The sequence below is a fragment of the Perognathus longimembris genome, chromosome 2, assembly GCF_023159225.1.
Source record: "Perognathus longimembris pacificus isolate PPM17 chromosome 2, ASM2315922v1, whole genome shotgun sequence".
Taxonomy (NCBI): Eukaryota; Metazoa; Chordata; class Mammalia; order Rodentia; family Heteromyidae; genus Perognathus; species Perognathus longimembris.
Genome location: NC_063162.1, coordinates 85,376,012 through 85,394,443, shown reverse-complemented (window position 1 = coordinate 85,394,443; position 18,432 = coordinate 85,376,012). Strand labels below are relative to the sequence as shown.

General features: G+C 48.4%; 3 protein-coding genes across 3 annotated transcripts in view; all 3 read right to left on the bottom strand.

The window, feature by feature from the left end:
* Positions 1-18,432, bottom strand: part of Hoxa3 (homeobox A3) — a 45,999-nt gene that overhangs the window by 26,060 nt on the left and 1,507 nt on the right. The window contains exon 2 of the mRNA XM_048339628.1: positions 7,350-7,454. The gene's annotated coding sequence lies outside the window, so the exon portion shown is untranslated. The remainder of the gene's footprint in view (positions 1-7,349; positions 7,455-18,432) is intronic.
* Hoxa5 (homeobox A5) lies at positions 7,822-11,243 on the bottom strand. The gene is made up of 2 exons (XM_048339637.1): positions 10,348-11,243; positions 7,822-9,329 (listed from the first exon to the last, which is right to left on the bottom strand). The coding sequence occupies exons 1-2, from the start codon at positions 11,240-11,242 to the stop codon at positions 9,079-9,081; spliced, it is 1,146 nt and encodes a 381-aa protein (XP_048195594.1). The 5' UTR covers position 11,243; the 3' UTR covers positions 7,822-9,078.
* On the bottom strand, positions 12,926-17,423 carry Hoxa6 (homeobox A6). The gene is made up of 2 exons (XM_048339641.1): positions 14,545-17,423; positions 12,926-13,185 (listed from the first exon to the last, which is right to left on the bottom strand). The coding sequence occupies exons 1-2, from the start codon at positions 14,984-14,986 to the stop codon at positions 12,926-12,928; spliced, it is 702 nt and encodes a 233-aa protein (XP_048195598.1). The 5' UTR covers positions 14,987-17,423.

Below are 18,432 nucleotides of genomic sequence, written 5' to 3'. Positions count from 1 at the left end.
CCTCTGTTACAGCTGCCTAGACCAGTATCTCTCTCCAGCAAGTAAACACATAGATTATGTACTATACAATATAAATAATGCATACATATATAGTATAGATTACAAATCTGGGCTATGCTTCACGGGGGAGAAAAACATGGCAAGAAAATCTTGCCCTCTTCCTCATGTCATCAACCTTGAGTACTAGGGTCTTAACTATGTCTGTTTAATATAATTTACACACATTAAAACACAAAACTCACATTGTTTAGCCTCAGAACCTTCCATTGAGTATCTACTTCTAAGTATTAAGGAGAGACAGGCACTGTTTTGTATATGGTTAAGTTAAACGGGTTAGCCATGTCTGTGTGGTTCTATTACTTTGGGAAGATGGGCTTACGCAGAATCCCCCCAAGGCCTGTAACTTGTCTTTGCGGTTCTATCATAAACACAAACGGAGCCAGGACCACCAAGTGTTATCTCACACACCCGACATTTTGACATTTTGCTGCAAGATTTATGGCTGTAATAAACAATCCCAGTACCTTTTCTGAACCTTCCACAATCACCCTTTTCAAGCCATAGCATAATTCCATAGAATCAAATAATCTTTGGGGGGGAAATTTTTTTTTAAAATATTCCTTGCTTTTACATAAGGTCTGAGACACCAAAGAAAAACTAGAAAGAAATTAACCAAATTTAAAAAAATAAACAGACATTTACCAGCAGTATCTTGCCTAAGATAGGATGCCCTGAAATCAAGCAGAGGGAGTAAGCTAATCTTCGCACACCAACTGGCTCCAATCCCAATTGGGGTGAAAGCGTTATCCTTTCCTTGGGAAACTGGGAAGCACATTTGCTCATTTCCACGTGCAGGGTTAACATATATCCCCAACAAAAGCTTTCTTAAAATCCCATTAAGTGAAATAACTTTTCATCATGTCCTCGCATCCCAGATGTAGTAGAGCAAAGGGAGTCCGAGGGTGAGGGAGGGCTGGAAGGCAGCAGCGTTTGCAGCTTGCTTGGAATCTGATTTGAATCATTTTGAATATATTTGGAACAGCCTTCCTTCTTGAATGCAACCCTGTCCCTAGTTTCAAAGTGACCGAACAGTGACACCGTGTGCATTTTGTTTCTTATTAATCTTACACATTGACAGTCTTTGTTAAATCACAAGGCGCGCCCTTCACCAGCCGACATTTTCATATTTGTTAGACGCGCTGACCTGAAGTTCACCTCGGCCTTGGACTTTGCGCTTCTAAAAGGTCTATACAGTGTCTTTTAGAGAGCAGGGTGCTTTGCCCAGGTCACTCCTTCTCAGGAAAACCAAGGGGAAAAAGCAAAGGAAATGTAAACGTTATGGAATGTATTGACTGTATTTGTCCTTTGTTCTTTAGAGCAAGAGTCCCCCAGACTGTTTTCTATCTGAAGGGAGTCTGGCAAATTGGGGAATGATAGAATTTTTAAATGCCTGATTGTGGCTGTTGAGGGTTCTCCCCACCTACCCTAGACATGTGATTGTAGAGAAGCAACATTTTTACCAATTAATTTGTTTAGGGGTAATATTCCTTATAGTAGTTTAAAATAATGAACACAGTCCAGGCACAATGACTGAAATTCATATTAGGAATATACATGAATTTCACCAGGGTGATGTGAGAGGCCTAAAGAAAATGAGATAAGTTCTGTGAAAATAATCATTTCTACAGGTATCTTTTTGCTTTCACTTTATAAAGCCTAGTTAAAATATATCTGTGAGCAGTGAAGCTAGAATGTTTCTAAGATATGTCACATAGTTTTAACAACAACAAAAATACAATGAAAAGGTTCTCTGAAAGAGGCATATGATTGTCTCTGTGAGTGAGACAGGGGCTTCCTTTTCTTCCTTTAACCAGCCCAGATGTGGTGAAGTGTTCACTGCTATAACAGTAATCACCACAGTTGTTTCCTTTCTTCTATTGCATCTGGCAAAACCCCATTTGGCTCCTAGCTCTTGGCCAGAGTAAAACTGCACATTGCACAGTAGAAGCACCCTGATTACTTCCAGGAGGGCAGTGTTTGGGAAATATTTATGTTACCATTGAACATTTTACCTAGCACTGTTAAATCCAACCAATCTGATATATTGAGAGGATATTGAATATCCCTGTAAGAGTCTACATTCTGACTAATTGAACTATCTCCAAAATGAAGAGGAAAAACACTTTAGCATTCTGTTTTTTGTTTTCCTGCTTGAAAAGTCAATGCATAGAAAATATATCTCCTAGAAAATAGAATCTCTTGGCATCAACATTTAAAGCTAATATAGAAGTTGAAAAAAATAAAATATTGGTCAGCTCTTTGGTTTCAACTCACACAGGAGGCATGGTTCCAGTCTACTTCCTTAATACACTGTTCCTTTTCTATTCTCCCACCCTTCCTTTTATAGCTTGTTTTCCTGTCACCTTAGCTTCCTCCTCCCATTCCACATGTATTAAAGTATTTTCTGGACAATAGAAACTGTCATGGTAGTTCTTAAAACTGGCCTAACATTTGTGGGTTCCATCTCCTTGCATTCTCTTGCAGATTGCAACATTCACTTGCATACTGCCACATTTCTAACACTCATTTTGTACTTTAACAATAAAGATAATGAAAAATTGCCAATAACACAAATGTTTTCCTAGTACCAATAAGCATATTCTCACTGATACTGGTTTGGGAGAGGGGTTCCATTTCTTTCCCAGCTCTTTGCATTCAGTAACCTGAGGTGGTTACCTACCCCACCCTCCTCCCCGGCAAGGAGGAGAATGTTTTCTATGTCTGAAAACTGCATAGTTGTGCCTGTGTTCATCCTTATTTTCCCACACTTTAAGGGGCCATTATATGTATTAAGGGGGAAAATCCAATACTCTGGCCCATGAAAACCACCCTTTCAAGTAAAGGAGGTTTCCTGTGTTGTTCTCTTGCCTTTGAGTCTATAATGGGACATTGGGAACTTGCATGATTTCTTAAAGATGCTTTTACTTTGTGACAAATCCACAAACCACTTCTGGTTCTCCAACCTCTAAGGTGTTGGTGTTGTCTATAATCTATGCTTATTTACCTGCTGCTATTTCTTCAGAATGGGAGTGATAATTCAACATGAAATACAGCATGTATTACTCTTGAAAAGAGGAATTTTCTATCCTTTCCTCTGTAATTGAGGTCATTCAACCACTAGGGTTCACCTGGAGTCCATACCGTGATACACGCGTCACTTTGAGCCATTTTATCTTTTGTGCTGATAGTCAAGATCGCAGCTCTAACATTGACATCAAACTCTGTCTGGGCAGATGACTAAGAGTGCTGCACAATGTAAACTTTTGACCCTCAACTTTTTGACCCCCAGTTGTAACACACTAACCACAAAGATACACAAAGCTGAGCCTTTTCTTTCAGGGGGAAGGGGCCCCCTAGGATCTCAGGATACCCTGCTTCTGCCCCTGCCTCTTGGAATTAAAGGGGGGGGGGGACTGGATATTTTTGTGTGTTTGTGACTGTGTTTCCTGTCTTTACTTCTTGTTGCCAGCATTTGGGTATGGAACTAGATCAATTTGAACTCACTCATGATGCCACTAATGAGGAAAAATTGGAATAGCAGATCTTTGAGGGGAATCTTGCAAAAAGTGAAAGAAGGTTGGGGGTGGGGGAAATCCAACAATGGAGATGAGGATTTTTTTCTTTATTTAAATATAAAGACATAGCCCTAATTGTTGGGAGAACTGGCCCAGGCAGGCGAGTTGACTGTGAACTTGTACTAAAGCGTGCTCTGCTGGCGATTCCTAGGGTGTGCAGATTTATCTTCTCTGCATTTACTTAACCCGGCAGTGAACTGCGTGGGCATCATTTATTAGGCGATGACAGACTTCACCTCCAGCAAGGGCTGCTTCACAAAATCGCAATAATTACCTAATAACCTTCATAACAAATATTATTATTGAAAAGACCAGTTTGTGGGAAAGGGATCTGCAGGAGAACTCTCTCTCTCTCTCTCTCTCTCTCTCTCTCTCTCTCTCTCTCTCTCTCTGTGTGTGTGTATGTGTGTGTGTGTGTGTGTGTGTGTGTACACCAAACAAAACAAATCTTTCAGTTCTGGAGCTTAAAATGGTGGAACTGGGATCTGTTGTATACTATGTGGCTAGGTGCCTAGAGTGACCCCTTAGCCTTGCCTGGGGACCCCATTTATAGTTTTGTCACTGTCCAGGAGGAAAATTCTCTCTAGAAGCCAAAGGAATGGAGTCCACATGCTCTACTCCCTCCATACTTAGGCAAGCCATGGATAAACTCCCAGTGAAGGTAGGGTAGATGCTAAGGGTATCTTTCAAGTAAAAAAGGTCAATTTCTTCTCTAATGGATCATCTTTTAGGATATGATTGTTTGGAAATAATACTCTGAATCTCAACAGACTGTTGAGATTCTACCATTTCTGGTAGAGACTTTTGTCTTGTTCTCCCAGAGCTGTCAACAACGAAGCAGGAGAAAATGGGAAAACACAGGATGGAAGGAATTTGGGCATAAGGTTGTAAAATTAGATCCTGAAACCCCTAACAAACTCCTAAAGAAATGTAACCACACGTGTCCTATCATATTTATAGTTCAAGAAATAGTGTCTCTTTGTCCTGTAGAAACAAATTTCTACCACCATCTTTACAGAATGAGGAGCACAGATGTACATACACACACATCCACCCCCGGCTGAGACTAGGTATCTCCATAGAGCCCTTAGTGGCAGAGTTCCCCGCCCCCCCCCCATAAGTTCCTCTGCAAAACAAAACAACTCAAAAGAATGCACAAGAAAAAATAACTTATTTACACAACAACCAGAAAACTAACCACCTCCTTTAGTTTGCTTTCTATGAAAATAGAGAGGAAAAGAGCTTTCCACTAGAGATCACATAGTTCTGATTGAAACTATTTCTTTAAAGTAATTTAATTTCATGTAGCTTGACTTGCTCCTTTAAATTCAACTTAAATTTTGTGAAGATTAAAATAGAATCAAGCAAGATACCAATACATAATGCCTATATATATATATAATATGCATAGTTCATAGAAAAGACTTTGTATTGCATGATGCTAGAGACAGCCTCTCCATTCATTCTCATGCCAGGGTGTGGCCACTGAGGTGGTATGGATATTTTTCTCTATACAAGCTGGTCAGATGAACCTGCCAGCATTTCTGACTCTCTTTTCCTTGCTTCTAATTTCACTCACCAAGAACTCATTCAAAGATTACCAAATGAGTAACTAAAGTAGAACTACAATCCAATATTTTCCAGTAAGGAGCCTCCAAAGTCAGAGCATCACAACAAAGAAGGTAAAATTTTCACAGACACATAAAATAATAAGAACCCTACCTGCTTATGTAGAGTTTTAATTCTGGTACTAAGATATAGACACATCTCCCTAAGATACCTGCTAAAACATCAGTATTCATTTCACACAAAATCACTTCTTTCCTTCAGCTTCCTACTATTCTTGAAAGGCAGGACTTATGAAAGAGGTTTGAGTTTCTTTAAAACATCTTTGAGGCTTATCTTTTTCCTCTATTTGTTAAAGAACCTCTGGCTTTAGGGACATCTGTTGGACTTGCATAGGTATAGGTGATCTCAACACAATAAAGTTTGTCAAAATTTTAAATCTGTATTTTTTCTTCTTAAGCACTTGAAAAGTATCTGTACAAATTAGCACTTTCTAAAAACTCTTCAGCTCCCAAGAGTGAAACAGACTCTATTTTTGTTTCCTTTCTCTATGCTGTGGGAGAATTTGGCTTAATTTCTCAGACCAGTTTGGGGGAAATCAGCTATGTCTCTTGTGGGTACTCACCCAGAAAAAAAGCACAAAAAACAAAACTCAGGACAGGCCATAATGTCCCCAGTTACTTGGCTTGGTTTGCCATTAAAAAATGTTAGGGAGCTAGAGCTAGATGGAAAGGGTGGCTGGGGCCAACATGGAATTATAACCAGGAAAAAAAAAATTGGTTTCACCTTACTTTACCCGGTGGTGCAATTTTGGAGACTGATTTTTTTAAATCATAGATTATGTAAATTTCCTGGGATCAAACAGAAAGAAGTAACAAAAGAGAGGCGGAAATCTCCTACTGACAAACTACCGATTTCTTTCCTAAACTACCCTTCATACGTGTCAGGAAAAACAACCTAACAGCTGTAGGGACTTTTATGTTGGGCATTGAAGACACCTCCATTTCCCCTCCAAACTTTAGGGCACAGTTTGGAAGAGAGAATTTGTCTGTCTGTTGGGGGGGCGGGGAGTAAATTTCTCTAATCTTTACTGTTATCTAGGGGGACACCTAAGTTGCCTTTTGAGGGTCCTTCGCAATAGATGTTTTGATTCTACAAAGGAAAAGGAAAAGGAAAGAAGGGAGGCACAAGAAAGGCACGGCGGAAGAAAAGAAAGTGCTTCAATCCCTTTCAATTAGCTTGAGGATTCAAAGACTGAAGTTAAATCCGGCCATAAAGTTTATTGCTTTAGACTAACAGGCTGGTGAGAAGGATCCCAGTGAAATAAAAAGAGTACAGGCAAACAAGGTTCAGGGCCTGGTCCTGGGGGAGAGGGAGGGAAGTACTGAGCTCATTCCTCAAAGATGGGGACCAGCTTCTAAGTGGATGCCAGCAGGCTGTGCTTCTCCCAATCCAGGGGCCCAGCCTGGAGGTGCAGCCTGCGCCTCCTCCTCCTCGGCCTTTGCCACCCTTCTGAAACCAGTCCCCGAAGGCCGCTGCCTCAATACACTCCTGCCAAATGACCCTGGCCGGAGAAGACATATTGCCACAGCCCCAGAAGGAGTCCCCTTAGAGTCCGCCTCGGCCTGTCCGGCCTTTCTTTCAAACTCCCGAACATAGCCTAGTCCCTGGCGCCCGCGCCGGGCGCCCCAGAGGCTCCCAGCCCCCACCCACAAGGCTCTGAGACCCCCAAAGAGCTGGGTCCTAGCCAGGCCCGGAATTGGGGTGAGGGACTACAAAATGTCCACACACAGGCCAACTCGAACATGAACACACACACACACACACACACACACACACACACAAAATCATCTTTTTGCACGCTGGCGGGAGCAGCGGAAGTCATTAACATTCGCGGTTGTGTAGCAATTAAAGTTAGGCCTGGGCTTGCGGCGCGGCCCAGGCGCTGAGCACCGCTCTGCCTTCGCCAAGCTGGCCCCTGGCGCTGTTAAATCTGGGCACAGCCAAAAACTTGGCTCTCACTTTTTCTGTTCAGAGGCAACCTCAGAGTTATCAGAACAGATAGAAAGAAAGAAAGAGCAAGACAGAGCAAGCAAGAAAGTTTCCAGAGTACAAATAAACTTGAAAGCGCTCAGGAGGCTAGCTTACCTTAACTCGAAGGGAGCCATTTTTCAGAGAGTTTTGAGAAACTTGTGGTTTGGTCACTTCTGAACCTAAAATTGACAATTTGAATGACCAGGCGGCACACATAGCCTGCAAAAGAGTCAAATGGAGTCCAGAGTCAGTGAGATTATATGTTATGTGGTATATAATGTTGGATGTCAACTCCCCAAAACCATAAAACTTACTTTAATGGCCCCACGTGACGTTTTATAGCCAGTGAGCCGATCTGTCTGTGCTATGGATGATTTTACGATCTAATTCATAGACAAAACCCTATTCATTTGGCACCCAAATGTCATATAGCCGGAACTGGGGCTTATAAAGTTTACTGTTTTATAACTTTTAAAAGGAAAGCCGGCATCAATGTAAGCAGTCGGTAAATGTGCAAATCTCTAGTTGCGCTTTAGCCGGTCTGAGGAGTTTTCCAATCGAGCTAGGATGGGGTAAGTACCTTCCATTTGTAGCAAATTAATTGTAGCAAAAGAAGCCAACTGGGCTCAGGGTGAGGAGTGGGGAAGGGGCACTGCGGTGGGTTGGGGCAGAGAGGGTTTGGGGTCCATTGCTTGGCAAGGCCTAGGGCAGCCCTTAGGAGAAAGGCATGATCTGTGTGGGCCCTGAGGGGGGCTAACAAAGCTCATGCCCTTTTCTCCTTTCTTTTCTCTTTCTCTCACTTTTTGTACCCAGCAAGTTAACTTGGTCTCCTCAGGGCAGGGAGGACTCAAGATTTTGAAACAGCCCACAGGTTTTTCCACCTTCTGCTCTGAACTTTCAGATGGGTCAGAGCTAGGGAGGCATTAAGTCAGGATGCTGTTGATCTGAGGCCCCATGCACAGGGAAGGCTGCTCAGGTGGCCTGAGACTCACAAGCTTCCAAACCTTTGTAGATAGACAGAACATCAGGAAGAGTTGCTTGCTATTTGGCACAAACCAGACCAAGAGAACTTACAATAGAAAGTTTATTTTGTTTTTGTTTCCAGTATTTTTCCTTAAAAACAAATACCAAAAAAAAAAAGCCGATCACAGTTTGCTTAAACAGCCAGACTTGGACAATATTTGTAACTTTGTTCACATAAACATACATCACTGAAGCTGCGCTTATAAGAGCCACTTCCAGAGTTCGTGCAAAGGGTCCTACAAAGGCACGAAGGGACACACCGCTTGGAGTCACAGTTTCTGTCACAGAGTCACTAGTCACTACACGTCGAACAAGTTAAGTTGTGTCTTATCAAGTCACCTCTACAACAGCATTAATTACACAAGGAATATAGGTAGTTTGAATAAAAATATCTTTAACAGCTTGGAGCTATTGAGACAGGAACACTTTCACGCACATGCACAGTTAAACAACTTGAGTGCAACACACAACATTGGCACTAAACAGGGTTGGAGGGGGGACTTTTTGTGTGTTTTTTTCTCTTTTCTTTTTTTGTTATAGTTACTTCAAGTAACACAGCTTGCTTCATATAAATAAGTTAAAACATCTATTTTTTTTTTCAAGACAAAGCCATTCAGGACAAAGAGATGAACAGAAAGCAGATCTACTTATACAGGCGCTATAATGGCAATAAACAGGCTCATGATTAAAAGATGAATTAGGGCAACGAGAACAGGGCTTCTTCACAGAAGGAACACAAGGGAGTTTCAGAAAGTCACCTTAGTACTGACACTATTGCGGGATCCGCTTAGACTGCTCAGTACTTTAAACGCTCAAATACTCAAGGGCGGAAGGCCCCTCCTGCCGCCGCCATGCTCATGCTTTTCAGCTTATTATCTTTTTTCCACTTCATTCTCCGGTTTTGGAACCAGATTTTAATTTGTCTCTCGGAGAGGCAAAGAGCATGTGCTATTTCAATCCTTCTTCGGCGGGTCAGGTAGCGGTTGAAGTGGAACTCCTTCTCCAGCTCTAGGGTCTGGTAGCGGGTGTAGGCCGTTCGGGCCCTTTTGCCTTCTGGGCCGCCTATGTTGTCTGCAACAGAAAAGTCACCGGTTTAGCCACCAACTCCTCAGCCCCCGGGCTCCCAAAGTTCGTCAGCTGGACATGCCAGGGTCCTAAGCAGCAACCCAGGGGACAGGCTCAACAAGTCCTTCCTCCCACCCCCCAGCCCACCCACCCCTCCCGAATTTCTTTCCCTCTTCCTTTCTAGAGAGAAAAACAATACGGTTTGGACTCTGGAAACAATCGGCCCCGCTGAGGTTGGACCCTCGTTCCGAGGACTTGCCTAGCTTGCCCTCGCTCCTCTTAGGGTCCCCCTTGGCCCTGCCCCGGTTGCCCCGAGCGGGGGGACACAGCCCTCTCGGGCTGCCAACCACTCGGAAGCCCACCGAAGCACGCCCATTTTCTGAGTGCTCTAGTGGCCCCCAAGTCTCTCGCCCCTTGAAGTTCCAGCCCCACAGCCAGCCTCCCGCTCCAGTCTTAAGCTTGGGGCGCCTGCTTTCTTTTTCGCCTCTCTGTCTCGGTCTCTCTTTCTTTCTCTCTCACTGTCTCCGGTCCCCAAACTTCAGAATCCCGCCGGCTCTCTCCCCAATTATTCCCCTCTGAGCCCCCTTTTTCGGGGGTTCTAATTAGTAACGCTGTTTCCCCCAGCGTAGCTCTCATCATAAATTATCCACCCTGACAAGCCCGATTCACGGCCCCCACTGCCATCCTCTACCTCTTTGCGCCCTGCTTGGCTGGCCTGACCCGGGAGCGCATTCCGAGGCGCTGGGGTTCCAGATGGATTCCTCCCTTTCTCCCCCTTCCAACGACTCAACTTGCCTAGCCCGGCGGCCCGTCCCCCTCAAATATTTGCGGGCAGGCAGGGTGCCGCGGACCAGAGGAAAGGGCAGGAGGAAGGCAGGGCGAGGAGAAAGGAGAGGGAGAGGCTGCGCAGGGCTGGGAGAGGCGAGACTGGGAGCGATCGGGGGAGACAGGGCTGCAGAGGACAGAGAGGGACCGAGCGCCGCGCCCCCGAGCACGCGTGGATTTAGAAAAAGGCTGGCTTTACCATGACTTATGTGCAGCTTGCGCATCCAGGGGTAGATCTGGGGCTGAGCGGGCGGCGCCGGGCTCGGCTCGCTCTGCGCGCTCGCCTGCTCGCTGCTGGCAGGGGCGTCCTCCTCGGCTCCGGACGCCGTGCCAACCCCCTCTCTGCTGCTGATGTGGGTGCTGCTGGCGTTGGCCGAGGCGCCGCTGGAGTTGCCCAGGGAGTTTTTCCCGCCGTGATGGCTGTCGCTGCCGGGCGAAGGGGCCACGGCAGAGCAGGGCAGCGGGTCGGGCGGAGGCGAGTGCGTGGACGTGGCCGGCTGGCTGTACCTGGGCTCGGCGGGCGCCGCGCTGGCGCCGGCCGTGTAGCTGCGGGCGCGCTCCCCGGAGCCAAAGTGGCCGGAGCCCGAGCGGCCGACGCTGAGATCCATGCCATTGTAGCCGTAGCCGTACCTGCCGGAGTGCATGCTCGCCGAGTCCCTGAATTGCTCGCTCACGGAACTATGATCTCCATAATTATGCAACTGGTAGTCCGGGCCATTTGGATAGCGACCGCAAAATGAGTTTACAAAATAAGAGCTCATTTGTTTTTTGATATGTGTGCTTGATTTGTGGCTCGCGGTCGTTTGTGCGTCTATAGCACCCTTGCACAATTTATGATGAATTATGGAAATGACTGGGACATGTACTTGGTTCCCTCCTACGTAGGCACCCAAATATGGGGTACGACTTCGAATCACGTGCTTTTGTTGTCCAGTCGTAAATCCTGCCTGATGACCTCTAGAGGTAAACTCGTGCACTAATGGGGGAGTTGGGTGGAGGCGAGTGGGGTGGCGCGCGCGCACCGGGCGCGTGCCCGCCACCCGCCGCCGCCGTTCAGTCGGACTCGAGCGCCACCCGCTGGAGGCAGGGGGCATCGCTCCGCTTCCGACCCCGGGCTGCAAGGGCCGGGGTCGAATTGAGGTTACAGCCCATTATGGCAAAATTATTGCATTTCCCTCGCAGTTCCATTAGGATGTACCAATTGTGAGGCCGTCAGCTGCCGATCGCGCGCCCGGCGAGGATGCAGAGGATTAGGGGGATGTGGTGACTTGGAATTTATTTACAACTTTTATTTCTCCGCTTTGTAGCCCCTCTTATTTTTGTGTCGAGGTTGGGGTAGGTTCTGCCCGTTCTGCCTGCAGTTGTGAATTTTGAGACTACAGTTATCGCTCTCCCTTTGGAGAGGGGAGGAGGCCATTTAGCCAAATGGAGAAATAAATCCTGCCCACAACAGCAGCCACAATTAAGGCTCTGTTTTTGCGAGCGCACGAGGGACACTGTCCCTGCCGCTCTCAACGACAGGCGTCTATTAAAGATAGCTTTTGTGTCGTGTTTCTCCAAGACAAGGTCAAAAATCCCACACACTTTCAGAACTGGAGCCGATTTTTCTTTCTTGTAAAAATGGTTTTGGTGTCATTAGTTTGCTATTCGATTTGCTTATGTATCCAGCGTGGAGAATCTTCACCAACGGGTCCCTTTCCTCCAGCCAGCCGGGCCCCAAGTCGGAGGGTTCTGGGTGAACCAGGCGAGTGGGCCCAGGCTCCTTGCAGCCACCGAGGCGGCTTGGGGGTTGGGGGTACGTAGGCTGAGTTACTGGGGTCTTGCTTAGACCTCCAGGAGTAAACTGAGGGAGAGAATGGAATCATTGCGTGGCAGTGCCTCGTATCTCCGTAGTTGTTTTTCTGGGCTCCGAAGGGCGAAAGGAAATCACAAATATAGCTGAGAGGCATTGGGAGTCTCCCCACTGGAGGCCCGAGGTCGCGGGCGCCCGTGGCGGGTTTGGAAGCCAGGGCTTTTGCGGCTCCCATGGCCCTGGGCCCCCTTGTTGGGTCCAGAAAGCTGTTTGGTGGCGGCGCCGGCGCTGTCCGAGGCCGGGATCGGGAATGGGAGCTGGGAACCTGCAGGAACCTAGTCGCTCCGAGGCTGGAATATTCCACCCGTGCCCAGGTTGGCTAGCCTTGGCCGAGGCTGCTGCTTTTCCACGGGCAGTTACGCGAGGGCTGAGGCTTAGCTATGTCGGGGCCCCCTTTGTTCCTCGAGCTTCTTCTTGTTCAGGGGTTGGCCTGAGAGGCTGCGAGGGGCTTGGGCTCCAAGCCCTTAAGCCCGCTCTTAATAGTAGCCAGAAATATTTTGGTGATGCCCTTCCGATCTTCGTGGGCAGGGATCGAGGTGGTGGAGATGCCCCGATACCAGAGGGGACTCGGCCTGGGGCTCTTTCTTCGCCAGCAATTCTGAGCTCCGGGGAGCACAGAGGCACTAAATCCCGGAACCAGGACGAATTCGGGGGGCACCCAGGAACTGCTAGCTGGCTGGTGCAGCCTTGGGGAGAAGGCCTGTGTGTGTACAGTGCGTGTGCTCCACCGCCGAGATTGGGGGTGTGTAGGTTTTGTTTGTTTGTTTGTAATAAGTAAATGCTCAGGCGATGGCAAAGCTCCGAGCGCCCTTGAAACCGCGGAAGCCCCGATGGGAGTAGGCTGGGAGAAAAGTTGGGGAGCAGGCAAGGGCAACGGGGCAAAGCCAAAAAGGTTGCCGTGCTGGCCTGGTGCCTAGCCAGGCGCCTACTCGCCCGCCTTTGCCTCAGAGTCCTCCCCGCTGGGCTGCGTGGAATTGATGAGTTTATTTTCCTTTTTCCACTTCATGCGGCGGTTCTGGAACCAGATCTTGATCTGGCGCTCGGTGAGGCAGAGCGCATTGGCGATCTCGATGCGGCGGCGCCGGGTCAGGTAGCGGTTGAAGTGGAATTCCTTCTCCAGCTCCAGAGTCTGGTAGCGCGTGTAGGTCTGGCGGCCTCGGCGTCCGTGGCTCCCATACACAGCACCTGCAGGCAGAAATGGCCAGGCCGCTGGTAAACTAGGCCGAAAGAAGCCCCCTATCTACCACCTAGCCCACAGGGGCCTCTGGGCTGGCAGCTGCCCTGCCTCCCTTCCAGACTCTCCCACCACTTCTGGGGCTGAAGGTGGCTGGTTAGTGAAGAGTATTTCATAGCATGTGAATTCTTTTCCACCTAAAACGACTTGAGGTAGGAAGTTTTTGCTGTAAAAGAGAGTCTGGCTTGTAAGAAACCCATTACAAGCAAAGTCACAGCATGGGCCTTTGCAATTTGGAACTCCAAAGTCATAGTTTTGAAGGTGCAGTGTGTATTTGTCTGAGGATGAGTGCTCTGGAACCTCAAGTGCACTGTAAACTCTGAAATCACAGGCTAGTCTCTGTGAGGAATGCTACTGGGCCCTCAGGACATTTGGGGGGAACTCAAATATCATCAGCCCTCTGAAATTCTCCCCACTTATATGAACCATCTGAAAGACACATCTCCATGGAGAAAAGGTGGATTAAAAAAAAACACTATTAAGTTTTGAAATCTACATTAAGTTCTAGCCTGCTCCAAAAGGGAAGGGAGAATCCCTGTGGAGTCTTTGGAAATCAAGGGGAAAGAAAGGGAACCATAGGCAAGGCTACTGGTAATGTAGGACAGGGTTGAGCCTTCAGTTTGGATGCCAAGGATGGGAGAAGCCCTCCAGGCCAGGTGTGAAACTCAGGTAGGGGCTCGAAAGAGGCAGAAGTTATCTAAGAGTGAGCAGTTTAGTGGAAGGGGGAGTTGAGGAAGGAGGAGAGAGAAAAATCCTGTGGCTTGGGATGTGGCCCTCCAAGGATTTGGGGGAGATGCTAGAAGAGGCCATATGGGGGTGTCTCTCTCCCCCTCTCTTTCTCCCTCTCTTACTCTCTCTCAGAGAGAGACTTGAGAGGCAAAGGAAGTTACCCTTTGCAAAGTGTTGGAGGCCCTCCAGCTTGGGAACCTGAGGAGGGTGTTATAGGGGTGCAGCCTGGGCAGGCTCTCCCCCTCTACACTGGCCCTCTCCCTCTGGTCAGGTTACCCCCATCTGAGTTTCAGGTAGCCTTCAGTGATTATTTCACCCTCCCCTAAAGTGTCACCTTACACTGGCCCTTAGTACTCTCTGCCTTTCCTCTGCTTTGGCCTAAGTGCCCCATTAGGATTGGGTGTTGTTTCTTTTTTTTTTTTTCTTAAAAAAAAGCCAAAGAGATTTTGCCATTCTTTCCTCCTTTTTCTTTATTTCTTTGCCTACTTTCTGTCTCCTCCTCCTTTCCTTTCTTGCCAGCCTTCTTTCCCTTCGCCCTCTGCTGTCTTGGGTGGGGGTGGGGGTGCAGGGAAAAGCCTTACCCGCGCAGGAGTTCATCCGCTGCATCCAGGGGTAAACTGGGCTCGTGTACTTCCGGTCGGTGCCTTCCTCATGGAGGGCTTTGCCCTGCACGCTGCTGCTGTCGGGTTTGTATTGCTGCTCGGGAGAAAAGTGCAGGTAATCCCCGGGGCCCCTCTGTTTGCCACTGCCCGAGGGTGAGGCGCCACTGAGGTCCTTATCAGAATAGAAACACGAGGCCCCGTACTCGTAGGACGCCCGGTTGCAGGCCAGGACCGAGTTGGACTGTTGGTAGAAACAAGGTGAGGTGTACGTCTTGTCCGGGAGGCTCGACGCCCCGTACGAGGCCGGGAATGGCCTCAGCGCGTCATAGCTGGCCGGGTAAAGGGGCAGCTGGCCCAAGAAGGAGTCCTGGCCGCTGGGCAGGCTCCCGGGGAAAGTGGGATTCACAAAATAGGAACTCATTTGCGCGCCCCTCTGCAGGACTGTGATTTGTTGTGTATTAGTACATCTGGCTATAACTATTAGTAGTCATCGAACTGGTTTGTTTCTGGATGGCCGAACGCCAAAAGCGACAGCAGCAAATCGCACCAGCTGACGCGGCGGCGGCCAATGGGAGCGAGCGCCGGAGCCCGCTCCCCGGGGACCGCGGCGACCGAGGCAGCAAAGTTACAAACAGCCCCCAGCCCGCCGCCCGCCCGCCCGCCCGGCAGATTAATGGGTGCACACAGCCATCGGCCCGGCTCCTTCCCCCCCCCCCCCAGTGCCAGTGGCGGGCACAGGCCTAGGTTTGCTCGGGCAGTCACATCGGGGTAGAAGCACTAGCTTCGGAAAGGCCATACCAGGCCCCACTATTTCCTCCTCCCCTTTTTGCCTGGTTGGACTTTACTGGGTTTTTTTCCCCCCTCCTCCTCCTCCTCCTCCTCCTCCTCTTCTTGCAAACAGGAAACTTGACAACCCCACGCCTGGAGGGGCGGTGACAAGGATGGCTTTGCTCCTCCCGGCCTGCATTCCAGGAATGGCCCGAATTGCCCCTCCCCTTGCACTCTCTTACTCGTGGGTATAGGTTATTGAGCTGAAGAAGAGGCCGTAAGCAGCCAGGCCTTCACTCCCTGCTTTTCACCTTTATGCTGGGGATCGATGCACCCCCTTATTCTTTCCTTCCCATTCCTATCAGAGGTCTAGGCCTTGCAGCCAAGAGCTGAAAGGTCACCTCACGCTGACCAGGAGCAGGCCAAACAGGCTTCTTTAGCTTCTCAAGTACACTTCTTCTTGGAGTACTGGCCGACTCCCCCGCAACTGTCTCCAAGCAAGCACCCTCACCAGCTGCGCACCGCAAGCTGTCATTGAACCCAGGAATGGAGAGGCCAGATCCCACTGGTTTCAACAAGCAAGGACCTACAGCAGCGGAACCGCTAGGAGACGGGGAGAAGCCCTGGATGAGACCTGCTCCTCTTGCCGCGCGCCCCACCACTTTCCTCTCCACCGGAACCGCTCAGAACTGAGACACCTTAAAACTCCAGATGCGGACTCGCTCGATCCTCATTCCAGAGGCACAGGGGTTGCGGGACCCCTGGCTAAGCAGGACACAGTGAACAGCTCGCGGGGGGCCCAAGACTGTAGAAGAACCAACGGGCTTGGTCCGCGGAGCCCCAGGGCCTAGTCATGGGGTTTGCCCTCTTTCCTGCCACTACTGGGGCTATTTAGGGGGCTTCTAACCAATCCTGGTAGCTCCAGAACCTCGAATAGTCATCTCACCCGGTCCAGAAATCTTAATTCCCTTTAGTACGGTGCCAGGCCTGGAAGCCCGCAGATAGGAAGTAGACAAAAAGCCTGGCTTGGGCTTCACCCTCTTGCCTAAGAGGTGTGCCTTTGAGATAGTTGGCTTTAAAGTGCACAGATCCACAGCATTTTGTAAAATGTGATATTGGGCCAGTGGCATTTTTATGACTGTATTTGTTAGGCTTGTAAAATCCCTTGAATTAGCTCTTAAAACCCTCAATTCTGTGGACGTTGAAGAAAGAAGATGTGATTTGGTTAGATTGCTTGGATTGCTGGAGGCTGCTTGCAGGATCTGTAAAAACCCTGGCCAATGCAGACTCAGTCCTGAGGGAGGCTCAGGACCTTCAGTGAGGTGGTAATTGGTAATGGTATTGTAAGGATCTGGTAGCAACTCCCTTAATCCCTTTCTTGCTTTTGTTTTTCCCATATCTATCATCCACCAATGGGAGAGAACAGTGAAAAAGGACTTGCCTAAGGTTGACCTCCACTCAGCCCAGGCAGGCAACCTCAAAGACTTTGAGAAACCTTGCTGGACCTTGATCAGTCCAACTGGGGGGGGCGGGGACGGGACATTCTTCCTTTACATGTAAAGAAAGTTCATTCCAGAGAGGATAAAAAGGGACATCTCTCACAGATTTGCCCAGAGGAAAGATTCAATAGGTGAAAATGAAGAGCCAAGAACAACAACAACAAAAGGCGGGGAAAAGAGATTTTTTTCATCTTAAAAAGTTGTTTTGATAAAAATTGTGTTTGGTTTATTGTTTTTTTTTTAAATCATCAGATGGCAGTAAGTTCAAGCACATTATTATTTGAAATGAAAACCGTTTTGCAGATGTTGACCAATGTTTACATTTATAATTTCTCTTTAATTCCTTCATATTCCACCGGTGTTGGATAAGTTTACTACTATTATTGTTGTTTTGACGTGGGTTCCAAACCTAATCATTGTCTCAGCCAATGAGAAAATTTCATTTCTCAGCTAAGACCCAGAAAATGTATGTTTAGCTACTGTCACAACTAAAATAGGAAAAATATATTAGATTGAAATCTTTGCAAGCTAGCCAAGGTTAGTATACGTTTATGCTGGCAGCCAAACAGTTTATCTTTATAGCCATATATATGTATATATGTATATGTATAGTTGGATATACATATATGTGTGTGTGCCTATATATACATATGTATGTATGTGTGTATGTGTACATATGTGTGTATGTATGTGTGTATATATATATCCTAGAGAGAGAAAAAGACTTAGCCAGTGAGCAAACAAAAAAGAACAACGGTCGGACCCATTCAGGAGAGAACCAGCCCCACACCCACCACCATAGACCCTCTCCTGTCATGGTGAGAATGCTCACCCCAAGTCACTCTTCTCTGTCAAAGCCACATAGAAAGCTGACTTACCTTTCAGCTTTTCTCCAAGGGAGGTAGGATGGTGAGTAGGGTCACACAGAGTCTGCCCCTGTTCTAGGCTGCCCATTGAGCTGCTCCACTTCAGCCAGCCTCAAGACGGCCTGCCTGCCGATGTGTGTGTTTGGGGGAAACGGAAGGCCCACCTCTGTCGCATCAAAGCGGTAGCCCAGGCAGGAACCCAAAGCACACAGGTGAGGCCCCTGCTCTGCCTCTGTCAGGTCTTCCCCTGGAGCCCAAGCGGGCCTTGTTAGCCATAGCCATCCTCCTCAGGGCTAGTCCGGCCTGCAGGCCTCAGGACCATAAAATGGCCTTTCCGAGACCAGAATCCCCAGACCAGCGCCTTCCTCCCAAAGGCATTCGCCCCCAAGGCGCCATAGGACGCATAGTTTGGACAGAAGCTGCCATGATGTGCCAGGCGGCCTGTGCAACCAGCCTCCATGGTGCTGGGGTGGGGGTGATGGGAGAACCGATCTTTTCCGGTGTCCCGCTCCTGTCAGGGGCGGCGGAAGCGGGGAGGTTTCCAAGCTAAACAGACCGTGGGAGACCGCTTCTCGGGTTCCCTTCCGTCCCCCGCTCCCCTGCCTTCTGGGGAATCTGTGAGGGGCCAGGACAGCAATCGCGCCAGGATGTCAGAGGCGGGCTGCGGCTGGCGCCGGTCCCGCCATCGGCCACTGCGTGGCAGCAGCGAGCGCTCCGCTCGTTAGCCATAAATA

What these genes read in the sequence shown, in the direction of transcription:
- Hoxa5 (XM_048339637.1), bottom strand. Translation starts at nt 11,242, where the DNA reads ATGCCCCCTGCCTCCAGCGGGTGGCGCTCGAGTCCGACTGAACGGCGG. An exon ending in CAAGCTGCACATAAGTCATG is followed by an intron (nt 9,330 to 10,347) that starts GTAAAGCCAGCC and finishes TTTCTGTTGCAG; the next exon opens with ACAACATAGGCGGCCCAGAA.
- Hoxa6 (XM_048339641.1), bottom strand. Translation starts at nt 14,986, where the DNA reads ATGAGTTCCTATTTTGTGAATCCCACTTTCCCCGGGAGCCTGCCCAGC. An exon ending in GCGGATGAACTCCTGCGCGG is followed by an intron (nt 13,186 to 14,544) that starts GTAAGGCTTTTC and finishes TTCTGCCTGCAG; the next exon opens with GTGCTGTGTATGGGAGCCAC.